General features: G+C 53.6%; 1 protein-coding gene across 5 annotated transcripts in view; it reads right to left on the bottom strand.

The window, feature by feature from the left end:
• The window catches only part of LEF1 (lymphoid enhancer binding factor 1), a 70,676-nt gene extending 60,937 nt beyond the window's left edge, over positions 1–9,739 (bottom strand). For 4 of the 5 annotated variants that reach the window (XM_049815406.1, XM_049815404.1, XM_049815408.1 and 1 more), the window contains exons 1-3: positions 8,849–9,088; positions 7,871–7,934; positions 6,172–6,305 (exon numbers count right to left, since the gene is read on the bottom strand). In XM_049815406.1, the coding sequence (XP_049671363.1) occupies positions 6,172–6,305; positions 7,871–7,934; positions 8,849–9,058 (408 nt within the window). In that variant the 5' untranslated portion in view covers positions 9,059–9,088. Of the gene's footprint in view, positions 1–6,171; positions 6,306–7,870; positions 7,935–8,848; positions 9,089–9,651 lie in introns of those variants that run through there. The other variant, XM_049815405.1, reaches the window with a different exon arrangement.
• Between the last annotated feature and the right edge of the window lie 2,367 nt (positions 9,740–12,106).

Genomic DNA, 12,106 nt, shown 5'->3' with positions numbered 1-12,106 from the left:
CAGGCAATCCCTGGCTGATTAGCACAGTTGGTGCACACGTTAACTCCCGACTGCACTTTTAGCTCAATCCCAAAGATTCAATGAATACATTTTTATTTAAGTGCTCAATCACTTTCTTGCTGAGAGGACAGATTCCTTTGAAGTGGGAAACCCAAACTAAATAAACATATCCACAAGATCCAAGTCTCAAAATAGAAGCCATTGGGTTGCTAGATTAAGTTATTCCGAATGCAATTTTCTTAAGTGAATCTAATGCTTTCGAAGGGCCGGAGTGACAGAGACGCTAATCCCCAACTGCCTGGGCAGGAGCAGCACGCCACGCAGCTGCGCCGCCTTCCCTCCAGCGTCCTGCAAGAAGGGACCAAACCCAGATGAGAACGCTCTTCACGCCCAACACGCCTTACGGCCAACACCAGCTAGCCAGGACGGGGGCAGTTTGGTGTAAACGGCAGTCATCGAGGCACAACCGGCGCACCACGGCACGTGGCTCCCCCGCAGCCGCGGGGAGGACGCACGCCGAGGACAACCTGCCTCCGCCAGGTGGAAGACCCGCAGGCTGCCCGGCTCGCGGCAGCATTCCCCTCGGACCAGCCACACGCGAGAGCAACGCAAGAGACCACAGCGGGCCACACGAGACACAGATCTCAGGCTGCAAAATGTTCAGCGTCTGTACTAAAGCAGACTCCTGCACGTCTGCCTGCTTCTGAGAGACACAGGTTTTTACCGCTAGCCAAAAAAGCACATGCCTCTAATAGGACTTCAGAAATATTACAGCAGCAGTAAAACGCTTTTGTGTGGGTTATTTCCTTCCCGTATCAGGAGGAGTTTTCCCTAACTATAAACAGAAGTTAAGTACTCGGGAGGAGCCAGGCCTGCGGTACCCAGGCTTTTCAACGCCTGCAGCCATGCAGCGCTGCAACTACCTGGAAAAAGTCTTTTCCTCTTTCGATGCCTGAACCTGTGGAGCTTCAGGCTTTCTTCTTGAGCCATATCCTCCCTGGCATTTGCAGCCCGTAACAAGCTATTCTTATTATTTTTTTCTGGGCTGGGATTAAGTTGGAGAAGAGGTGGCACAGCACCAAAACAACAGGAATGACATTTTGCTTTTAAACCGCCTTACAATGTAAGCAGCAGCCCCACCGTTTACAGTTTATATTGAATTAGCTCCTAGATATATAGAAAAAAGGAGACTGAGGATATAAGCGTACACACATATTGATATAAAAAAGCTCCAGCTTTGATGATTTGTAATGGGTGGGGGTTTTGATTATGCCTCCGTTGAAGCCACACACACGCAATTGCTGCCTCTGGACTGAGACGTCAGGAGAACATTTTCTTTCCCCGTTGCCCGTTCACAATTAGACAGATTTGCTAGTTGCATCACCCTGACAGGGAGAAGGCAGCAAAAGCAGAAGGACTGTTTTCTTCACCAGCGTGTGCCCAAAGACCACACGCTAATGACGGACAGATGTACATAAGACTCTGCCTGGATCGTGCCATCTTATCATGAGCATCCAGATCAAGCTTCAGACAACTAAGAGGCACTGCAGTAACTTCTTCTTCCCCCTTTTCCAAAGGGAGAATTCATTTCATTAAGGGGGAGGGGAAAGAAAGCACCACCAAAACTCGGCCCAGAACCGTTCACGGCTTGGATCTGTGTTTCACAGAGACCTGCCTCGTATCTTCGACTGATCAGCTGCGACGCTCGAGTCCCAGCAGCTGACAAGACGCGTTTGCAGCAGCGAGGTCCCTCTATTAGCGCTGAGCAGATTCCTCTTCTCCCCTGGCGCTGGCATTTGGCTCGACTCGCCAAGCCCCTCAGCAAATACTGCTAAAACTCCTCCCTGCGCAAAGCCGAATAAACCCCGGCAAGTTCTCTGCTTCCACAGAGTTGGGAAGATTTGTGCTCCTCCGCACCTGATTTCGAAGTTATTTAAGGAGCTAATTAGCATAATTCGACTTCATTGGGAAGACAAGTGCCGCACAGGGTGAAGCGGCAGAGCCTCAGTGCTGGGCGAGCAGCCCCGGCTTGTCGAGCCCCTCAGCTGCCCGTGCAACCCGTTTCCCCAGGCACGGGTCTGGGGTTGCAGGGGCAAGAAAGAGACGTGCGACAGCACCACAGCTGCCTATGGCCCTTGGAGCATCCTGCTCCGATGCCAACTTGGGAATTAGCGCAAAGGTTTCTGATAGGCGATACGGGAGCAGGAGCTGAGCCCCCAACATCTGTGCTACAAAGCCCATTTCATACCGGGCCAGGGAGCTTTCAGCTGACCACGGCTCCCCGCAAGTGCCTGCCACTGCACAGTCAGCAGGATCAAACTCTCAGGAAAAGACAACGTTATGAAAAATCAGGTTCGTGTCCTTCTGCAGCTCCCATACATTCCCCTTGGCGTCCCAAAAATTCCCCACAAGCAAGAGAACCAGCCTGCTTTCAGAGGGACAGCAAGATGCAGGTAGGGAAACAAAACCCTCTTACTGAGGCTCGGTAGCCACACATTCTTGCTCTCTCTACCTTCATCCTTCCTCCTGTCCATATTATCCACACTATTTCTCCTGGGATGTTAGCTCTTCCAAGACAGGAGCTATCTCCATACCCCTTGCCACGCAGAAGCGCACAAGGACTATCCAGAACTTGGGCAGGGTAGGGAGGTCCTGCGTATAAACGTTGTTCCTTGCGTTCAAACTCTCTCAGCACAATTCTTCATCATTTTCAAATGGATATGCTGTGTTTTGCAAGTCACTGTAAGGTGTTTATAGATTGTATCCTCCGACCTATTTAACACCTCCAGCTGCTACAAAGAGACAGTTTAGCCACAAAAAAATAAACCCAGACCCCAAGAACAGATAAGAACAGACAAAACGGAGGTTGCAGAAATTCTCTCTACCTTCCCACAGAAAGTTTAATTCATTGGGAAAGAGGAAGGAACAAAGACGAAATTATTTTCTGGATGAATTTAAAACACAGAGAAATGATTCTTCTTCAGCCGCCTCCTTTGTCCCCACGTTCCCATCACACAGACAAGAAAGGTTTGCTACCCCAAAACTAGTCTTGTTAACGAAAAAGCAAGAAAAAACCCACACATGGTAGAAAACAAACAGCTGTCTCCATCTCCCCATCTTCAGTACCCCCACGACGCTGAGAAACCACCAGAAGATATCTCGAGCACACAGGATGCACATTCACCAGGTGTTACTGCGGTTTTAGTACCATCACGTGCCACGTCTCCTGCAGCCACCCAAACCAACTGCTTTGCTTTTTCACTTACCCAGCTATCTGATAAGAATACGTAGGGCGGCACGAGGCTTGTACCTGAACTTGCAATTAATACTCTCCTGCTCCTACAAATACAGCCTGTAAAAGGCAAATCAGTTGCCAGTAAAATAAAAAAATTTTAAAAATTAGAAAAAGAGGAGAACGGGGGAGATGAGACCGCTCTAGCAGCTTTTGGAAGATTTGAAATCCTCCTTATACACCATGTCCCCTCTAAAAGCTGCACTGAAATTACACTTCAGCTTCCTTCTTTTAAGGCTTATTAGACATGTTGTGTCTGACTACAGATTTGTATTTTGAATTTTACAAAGCAAGAATGTAAAGCTTTTGCCTTTTTTTTTTTTTTTTTTTTTTTTTAAAAAAAGGCTTTTTTTCCCCCTGCATATGCTGATGAAAGTAACTTTTTCCCCATTCCAAGAAAGCTTTGCTCCCTCTCTCTGCCCCGGCATAGAGAGCTGAGGCCACCTCCATCAGAGACGGTCCCTGTCCCGGCGCTGGCCCCCTTTCCCTAGGGGTGCATCCCCTGGGCGGTTTGCAGGCAGTGGGGTCCTTCCAAGGATGGAAAAAAAGATTCAGCCGCCCCGGGGCGGCTTTTTAATCCTGCCTAACACCTCCAGGCAACAGATGCATCAACAAGAAGCGGCTTTGTCATGCAAATGACAGGGCGCAGGTACGCACCGCAGGGCTGCTGGGCGCACAAATGGCTGGGGACTGACACCCCAGGGGAGACCTCCACCTCCAGAGCTTGCTGATCTCGCCTGCTCCTCGCCCCCCAACGCCGGCACATCCTTCCCCCCCGACTCCCCGAAAAAGGGGAGCGAAGAGTAAACCTGCGGCGCAGCGGTTGGGACCCCGCAAAGGTGAACTGGCAGCAGCGGCGCAGCGCTGGAGCTGCGGTTAGCCGTGGTTAGCCGTGGTGTTAGCCGTGAAGCGAGTGAGCGTGTCATCTCCTGGATGCAGCGTTTTGATTTCGCACGCATTAAAACCCAGCTGTCAGCTAGGAGACTAACAAAGATTATAGTTCAATTAAACAAAAAAATTATTTAATAACTCAAGCGTGTAGCCTTGTGGTTAAACTGAAAGAACTCCAGGCTTATGTCAACATTGCAGCCCTGCAACAGCACTGTTTTACCGAAATAGTGGTGCTGCTCTAACATGCAAGAGCAACGCTGAACTAAATTAGCCCCTCAGATGTTCTGCAGGCAGCTTTACAATTAGAAAGCAGATGCATTTCCTCCCCTCCGACGTGCCCACGGAGGACGGTTCCTCAAGTACCTGAGGAGGCAGACAAACCTCCGCAAGAACCCGATATTCTGGGGACATCGGTGCCAGACCAGTAAAGAGCGGCAGCCCCACGGCACGCATAGGCAGAGAAAATCCTCAGTGAATAATTAAACTGGATTTTGTTGTTCAAAGCCTTGAACCAGCACTAGGGACTTTCTCGGGAAGGTAACGTGGGAAAGAGGGGGGAAGAAAAGGTCTGAAGTTTCCTGGCCCTTAAAGGGGCAGGTTTGAGTCTCGGTGCCCTCTCGAGAAGCTGCATCCTTTTCCCCACGATACATCCGAACTGAAGTTTTCTGTAGAGCAGCATTTACAACAACAGAGGTTGTAGGCCTCTGAACTGTGATTTATACACAAAAAAACCTGCTGAGCTATAGAAGGCAATACATTGCACAAGTTTTTGCATCTTTCAAACGCAAACGGTGACACATAAAAAGGGCAGATCTGTGTGCTTCCCAGTGCCCAACTGCCCTGTCATTCCGAATCCGAACATCCACTAACTTAACGTGCTTTGCTACTGTCAAATTACCAATACGGATTAGGCCCCCTCTTTTTTGTTTTTGAAGTAAAAGCCACAACCCTGAAGAAAAATCAAGAACCTCAGAGAGCAAAGTAATGCCAGTTGTTTGACAGAGACCGCCAAGTAAAAATCTAAGAGCCAGTAAGACGGAAAACCGCTTTATCACAGAGAAATAACAGCATCCAACTTCTCATATCACAGCACACACAACGGCAGCGGCATTTTTTCAGCAGGATGCCTACAAACAAATTTATTTCCCGCTTCACTCCGGCTCTACTAATATAATTTCCACAGCTCCTTTTAACGCTGCCTCCCCATCGCTCTATACATATACCAAGAGGTTTACAAAAATAAATGGGAACTGACTATCCAAAATTAAAAGTACATTAAAATCCATCAAACGTTCATCTACACCAATGGAAACAGAGGGACCAACCTGGAAGAATCAGTGCCCGTCACAACGTAAAGGAAAGCTGTAACTACTGCATCACAGTTGACATTAATTCCTAAATGACCATTTCACAATTTGTGGCTGAAGATACAGAGCATGTTTCAAAGCAATACTGCCAGATACGTAAAGCCTTCACGCAGAGCAACTGATGGCAGAAATAAATATCAATCAGCAAAGAGCAATGCCATATCTGAAGGCAAAAAAAGAATCCAATCTTTTCATCTTACTGACAAGCAACTTTAGCAGTTCTGCTTCCAGCCCTCGGGTTTCCTCAACAAATGAAGAGTTAAAGGCAGAAAATTCACATCTGTCCCAGTGACCACAAAGACGGCATTTACATCATTCCGCCATACATTATCCTACAGTCGTAAACCAGGGCTCCCCCCCCGCCCCCCCCCCCCCAAAGCCCCCAGCCCTCTTCAAAGGACGTCAGACACCGCAGACGTTAATCTCGGCTTTTCCACCGTGATCACGACCAACACCTCTAAGAGCTCTCAGACTCCGCTGGACGGAGGCTCTGAACAGCAGAAGCACAACCTTCACCGTAACTGAAGCTACCCAAAAAAACCCCCAGTGTGAACACGCACTGCAGACCGAACAGGAGGAAACCCAGCTCGCCAAAACCGGTCTTTGGAAGAGATAACTCACTGTTCTGGGGATGGGTGGCGACAGAGATCCATTAGGCATGTACGGGTCGTTATTCATATTTGGCATCATGATATACCCAGAATAACCAGAGTATGATGGTCCCTTGCTGTATAAGCCACTGTCTGGATGCTTTCCTATGGAAGAGGAAACAATGATTACATTATTCCCCACATACGCATTTCTTGTAAGTTAGAGCACTTAAACAGGTACTGTGCATTCATAAAAATGTTCTGCATGCAAACGTTTCCTTGCTTATGGAAATTACCTCTGACAGAAAGTGGTCCGTAGCAATTTGTAAAAACATTTTTTTAAGAAGAGTAAATTCTTAAAGGAGCAAGTACTCTCAGTGAGTTTACCCTTAAAATACGGAATAGCCTCAGAGTAACCAATTTATTTTGCTAGTCCCTGTTCAAATCAAGGCAGAAACATCACATCTGGTGAAACATCGCATTTCTCAAGTAGCAGTTTTCCCCCCATTTTATACATCCCTCTAGGATTTGTGGATTCAGAAGTATCGCCAGTATGGGTTTCCAGCATCATTGTTAGGAAAGGGAGGAACAGGGCAGTGATAACTAGATATAATCATTTCCTTCTCTCACTGAGCCACTGTGTGCAGCGAACAATTCATTCTGGCCACACTCACCGGGAACAATTAGAGGGCAAGGGCTGGCTTGGAAGGAGACCCTAACGATTTGGGGGCGGGGGGGGGGGGGGGGGCGGGCGGGCTGTTGAACACACATGGCACTACAGTCAAGAGGGAAGCCAAGTGAGGGAGGCTATTTTGTAGGAAAAGAAATGATTTGGGTCCAGGCCCTGCAAAGGGGGGGGAACAGATCTCCCCCCTGTATGACCGTTGACAATGATACTACTCCAAGGTGAGGTTTTAAGAGGTTGCAAGGCTGAAAAGAAAACCATATAGAGCTGACCTCCTCCCCCTCACTGCCAAAATGCTACGAGCATGGACATTATTGCTTTTGGGCTGTTTAATGACCGATTTGGAGAAAGATCGCCACAGAGTCCTGAAGAGCGCCAGGACTGAACTGTGTCTGTCTTTATATGGAATTTATGATCTGGTTTAGTTTGTGATGATAAGCATTTCACTTTAAACGTAATCTCCCATCCTTCACAGCACACATTCTTTGTACGCGTGTCCAGCTTCCTAAGTGATATTCAACGAGCTCTGTTATTTCCTCTGTCCTCCTCAATCAAAATTAATCAGCTGGTACATTAAAAAAAGCAAGAGCTCTGTTCATGCTTAGATTTGGAAGAGGAGATTTAAGCGACAGGCTTTGGCTACGGGGAAAAAAGCACAGTGTTTCTGAACACACACTCGGCTGCCCAGTATAACTGAAGAGATAGATGTGTTTAAGCTGATACCCTAAAAATAGTTATTTCTTCAGCGAGGATCCATTTGGCCTACTTATCAGTTTCTAAACAACTGAAATACCATTTGGTCACTCAAGATAAACGTGCTGCACGTTCCTCTCCTTTTTAAATGCGCTTTGAAAGCACCCTGGCATCCCCCTTCCCCAGAAGGTACTAAATGTATGGTTCCCAAAAGGTACTATATGAATGGTTCCCAAAAGGTACTAAATGTATGGTTCCCAAAAGAAACCAAGCTCCAGTTTGAAGACCGTGCAGAGGCTCACGGGGGGACTAAGGGGGACAATATCGCAAGACAGGACCGTGCGCTTCTCACCTTCCTCGGGGTGCTCTCTGCCTTTATCATGGTAGGAATCCTGCGCTTGAGTCTGCCTGGAAACCTGACCGCAGGGAATCCACCATCAGAAAAGAAGAAGAAAAAGAAAAAAAAAGTCATTGTACGGATGCTCATTTATCGATCACAGCTGCTACAGCTTCTTGTGGAAAGAAAAAAGTTAGGGCACGAGAAAAGCATCTTTCTTTTCCCTCTTAAGTCGCCTGGAAGGCAACTGTACCAGAAACGTTTGTGTAAACGATCGTTTTATGACAAGGCGAGTAACTATGGGGCTTTGCGAAGGTCTTCTAGCAGAAGCACCCTACATTTAACGAAAGGGGCTTATTTCTGGAAAATATTTGGCGTTTCAGCAGTCAAAACAGTCTTGTTAACAAGATACCAAAAATAATGAGGTTGCCCTCATTACCAGACTTTTAGGGGGGGAAAAAAAAAGAAAGAAAAAAGAAAAAAAAGGAAGAAAACAAAAAAAAGCAGGTTCCCCACTCGCCCTGAAGTTGTTTTAGCGTCGGGAATTTCTTTCCAAACAGTTTTATGCAAATCCCTTAAAGAGTTTACGGCTAATGCTCCGACCCCGCTGATTTTACCGAGGAAATTTCATGGCCGCTTGAGGTCTAATACCACCGCACCGTCGGGGGACTCGCGGGAACTTTCTCGTCCCGGGACGAAGCGCCGAGGGGGCCGCCCCCACACCCCCCCCCCCCTCCATCCCATCGCCGGGCGCGGAGGGGCGCGGAGGGGCGCGGAGCCCCCCCCCCCCCCCCCCGGCTCAGCCCGCCGCCCCTCTCGGAACGGGAGTTGGGGTGGGATGGTTATTTGGGGGTGGAAATTCGGAAAATAGGAGTTTCACCGGTGCCCCGCCGAAGCTCCCTCCCTCCCGGCGGCAGCGCCCGGAGCCCGCCGGCACCCCACGCCCCCGCGGCCGCTCCGCGCTGCCCCGCGGAGCCCCCCGCGACCGCGCACCTCGTGCCCGTTGGCGCCGGGGGCGATCTCGGACTCGTTGACGAGGGAGGATTTGATGTCGGCCAGGTCGCCCTCCTCCTCGGGGTGGCTGATCTCGGCGAAGATCTTCTCTTTCTGGGGGTCCCCCTCGTCCTTGAAGGGGATCATCTCGTCGGTGGCGCAGAGCTCCGGGTCCCCCCCACCGCCCCCGGCCCCCGGCAGCTGCGGCATCCTCACGGCAGCGCGGCGTCTGCTGCGGCCGCCGGCCCGCCGCGGGAAGGGGAGCGGGAGCGGGAGGAGCAGCGGGGGGAGGAGGAGGAGGAGGAGGAGGAGGAGGAGGAGGGAGGAGGAGGAGAGAGGAGGAGAAGGAGGAGAGAAGAAGGAAAAATCCCGTGAAGTCCTCGGGGTTGCTTTCGGCAGCTGGAGACCCCCCGGCCGCCCGCCCCCTCGGGGCTGAGGTACCCCCGCTCCCGCACGGCACCGGCCCCGCGGGGAGACTCGCCCCGCCGCGCCTCACGGCCGGAGTAAGTCGAAATACACCCGCTCGTGGCCCGCCCGCCCCCAGGGACCGCGTCGGGGGACCGCCCCCCCTCCCGGAGCCCCGTCCCCCGTGTGTGTGTGTGTGTGTGTGTGTCCCCCGGGGCCCGGGCTCACCCTGGGGATGAGGGGACGCGGAGGGGAGCGGAGCCCGCCCGAGTTTCGCCTCCCAGTGAAGTTGCCGTCAACCCGGGTGGGCCCGAGTTAAAATGGCTGGGGGGGTGGTGGTGGTGTGTGTGTGGGGGGGGGAACAGGGGGAGGGGGCGCTGCCCGCGGCGCGCACCCACGGGGCCTTTGTCCGCCGCTTCGCCCGCGGCTCCGGGCACGGCTGGGCTCGGCTCGGCGCGGCACCGCGGGGGGCGAGGAAGAAACAGCCCCGGGAGGGAGGGAGGGAAGGAGGGAAGAGGGAGGGATGGAGGGAGCGGGCGGGGAAGCGCCCCCCCACACACACACACACACCCCGTCCTCCCCGCTTCCCTCCGTGCCGGCGGGCAGGGGAAAAAAAGTTGCCGCCGCCGCGCCTCCGCGCCCCACGGCCGCCTCCGCGCTCAGCGCCCGGCCCGGGGCCGCCGCCTGCCGCAGCCGGCGGGCGCGGCGCCCCACGGGGGGCGGCGGTGGGGCGCGGGGCGGCGGCGGCGCAACTTCAGCATCGCGCCCGCCCTCTCTCCCTCCCTCCCTCCCTCCTTCCCTCCTCCCTCCCTCCGCCGTCGGGGCGGGGCGGGGGCGGCGGGGAGATGAAAGGAGCCGCCGCCGTGACTGACACCGTGCCCGGGGCTGGCGGGGGGGGGGGGACGGGGGGACGGGGGGACGGGACCTGGGCGGCGGGGGCGGGGAGAGGGCCGGAGGCTCCGGGGGGAACGGGTGCGGGGCTGCCCCCGGGCAAACTTTGCTGGGGCTGCGCCGAGCAGCCTCTGTCTCTGTGTGTGTGTGTGTGTGTCTGTCTGTCTGTCTGTCTGGGTCTCTACATGTACGTGTGTCGCACCGGGGGGGCTGCGCCGGGGCGCTGCCGCTCCTCTCCCTCCCCAGCCGGCAGCCCGCCGAGGAGGGCACGGGCACTCGCAGCATCCCCGGGCGAGCAGACAGACCTGCTTTTTTAGGGCTGCTTTGTTGAGACTTCCTCTCCCTCCACCCCCCCCCCACCCCCCTTTTTTTTTTTTTTTTTTTTTTTTGGGGGTGGGGGGGGTGGCTGCGGCCACATGGCGCTGCTCGGGTAAGAGGGAGCAGGGGTGGGGAGCGTGCGAGGATTTGCCCGACGAAGGGCAGAATTAACACATCGCCCTTAAATCCAGTAAGTGCCCGGCAGGAACGTGTAGCAGCCCCCCCGGGAGACGGGGAGAAAAGCAGCCGGGGTGAGCTCCCTCCGGCCTCAAAGCGGCAAACGGAGCCAGAACAGGCACCGAGGTTCCCCCCCTCCGCCCCGTCCCGTTCCTTCGGCAGCCGCGCTGCCCCGCCAGCTCCCGGGCGACACGGCATCGCCCCCGGCGCAGGGTACCAGCACGTTAAAAAAAATAAAAATAAAATAAAATAAAAAATTCAATAAAATCATTCAAACAAAGGCAGGCGCTGCGTTTTGGGAAAACGTCAAGGTCCGCAACTTTTTTTTTTTTTTTTATTTTGCGAACGCGACGGGCGCGCATTTTGCAGGAAACCACTTCCCATCATTTTGGCATCGGAAAAACGCGCTTCGTGCTTTGCACATGCCCCGCGAGGTTGCTAAACCTTCAAGAGTCGGGAAATGGGGAAACGGGAACATGTGGATGCTCAATCCGTTTTCAGCAGATGCTGGTCCCGGCGCGGTGTAAGGAGCGGCCGGCGCTGGCTGGGACGCGGGGGGGGTGGGGGGGTGGGGGTGGGGGGCTGAGCCCACGCCGCCCCTCGTGCCTCCGCATCATTGCCCACGAACGAGTAATTAAAATCCAGCTGGGAAACGAGACCCGCCAAACGCCGAGAAAAAGGGGGCAGGTAGTGGGAAACCGGGGGGGGGGGGGGGGGGGGGATGGACATGTCAAGTCGAAGAAGCGCGGAAAAGAAATAATCGAGAAAGAAAGAAATTAAAAATGTAAACCCCGGGAAGGGGCTTAATTGTGAGGCGCTTCCCGGCTGGAGGGGGAAAACCCCTTCTTTCCCGAAGGCGGCTGGAGAGAGGCGAGCGGGAAGCGGTTGTTGGGAGAAACGGCAACTCGGGGGATGGTTTGTGCGCGGAGGTGCCGCCGTAGCCCCCCCGTCCCCCGTCCCCCCCGTCCCTCCTCATTTTCCCGGCGCTCGGCGGGCACCGGGTACCCGACCCCGGGGAAAGGTGCCCCGGGCCGGTCCCTTTTGGAAAAAAACCCCAAAACAACCATAAAACCAAAAAAAACCACCCCCAAAACCCCTGCGGCGAGCGCCCGAGCGTTGCAGCCCGCTCCCCCCCACCCCGACGGGGCGGCCCGGCCCGGGAGCAACGAGGCGGTGGCGGCGTGGGGGGGGGGGGGTCCCGGAGCCGGTAGCGCGACCACCAGTCCGTTTCATAAACAGCCTCCCCCCCCTCCCCTCCGCCGTCCCGGGGTCTCCCCCTTCATGTGGGCTGGAGTTTTTACCGGATCCGTTTTTTTTTTTGGTCGGGGGGGTGGTGGTGGGGGGGGGAAGGTGGAGACCATCATGATTTATGACAAGAGGCTAAACTCAGGAAACCTCAACTCCAACGCCAGATTTGACTGGAGACAACACAAAACTGTCGCTTTACTCGCAGTTCGTGGGGCTGGG

Source organism: Accipiter gentilis, chromosome 12, assembly GCF_929443795.1.
Source record: "Accipiter gentilis chromosome 12, bAccGen1.1, whole genome shotgun sequence".
NCBI classification, from domain to species: Eukaryota; Metazoa; Chordata; class Aves; order Accipitriformes; family Accipitridae; genus Astur; species Astur gentilis.
Note: the sequence above shows the minus strand (reverse complement) of the source record. Positions and strands in the feature narration are given on the sequence as shown.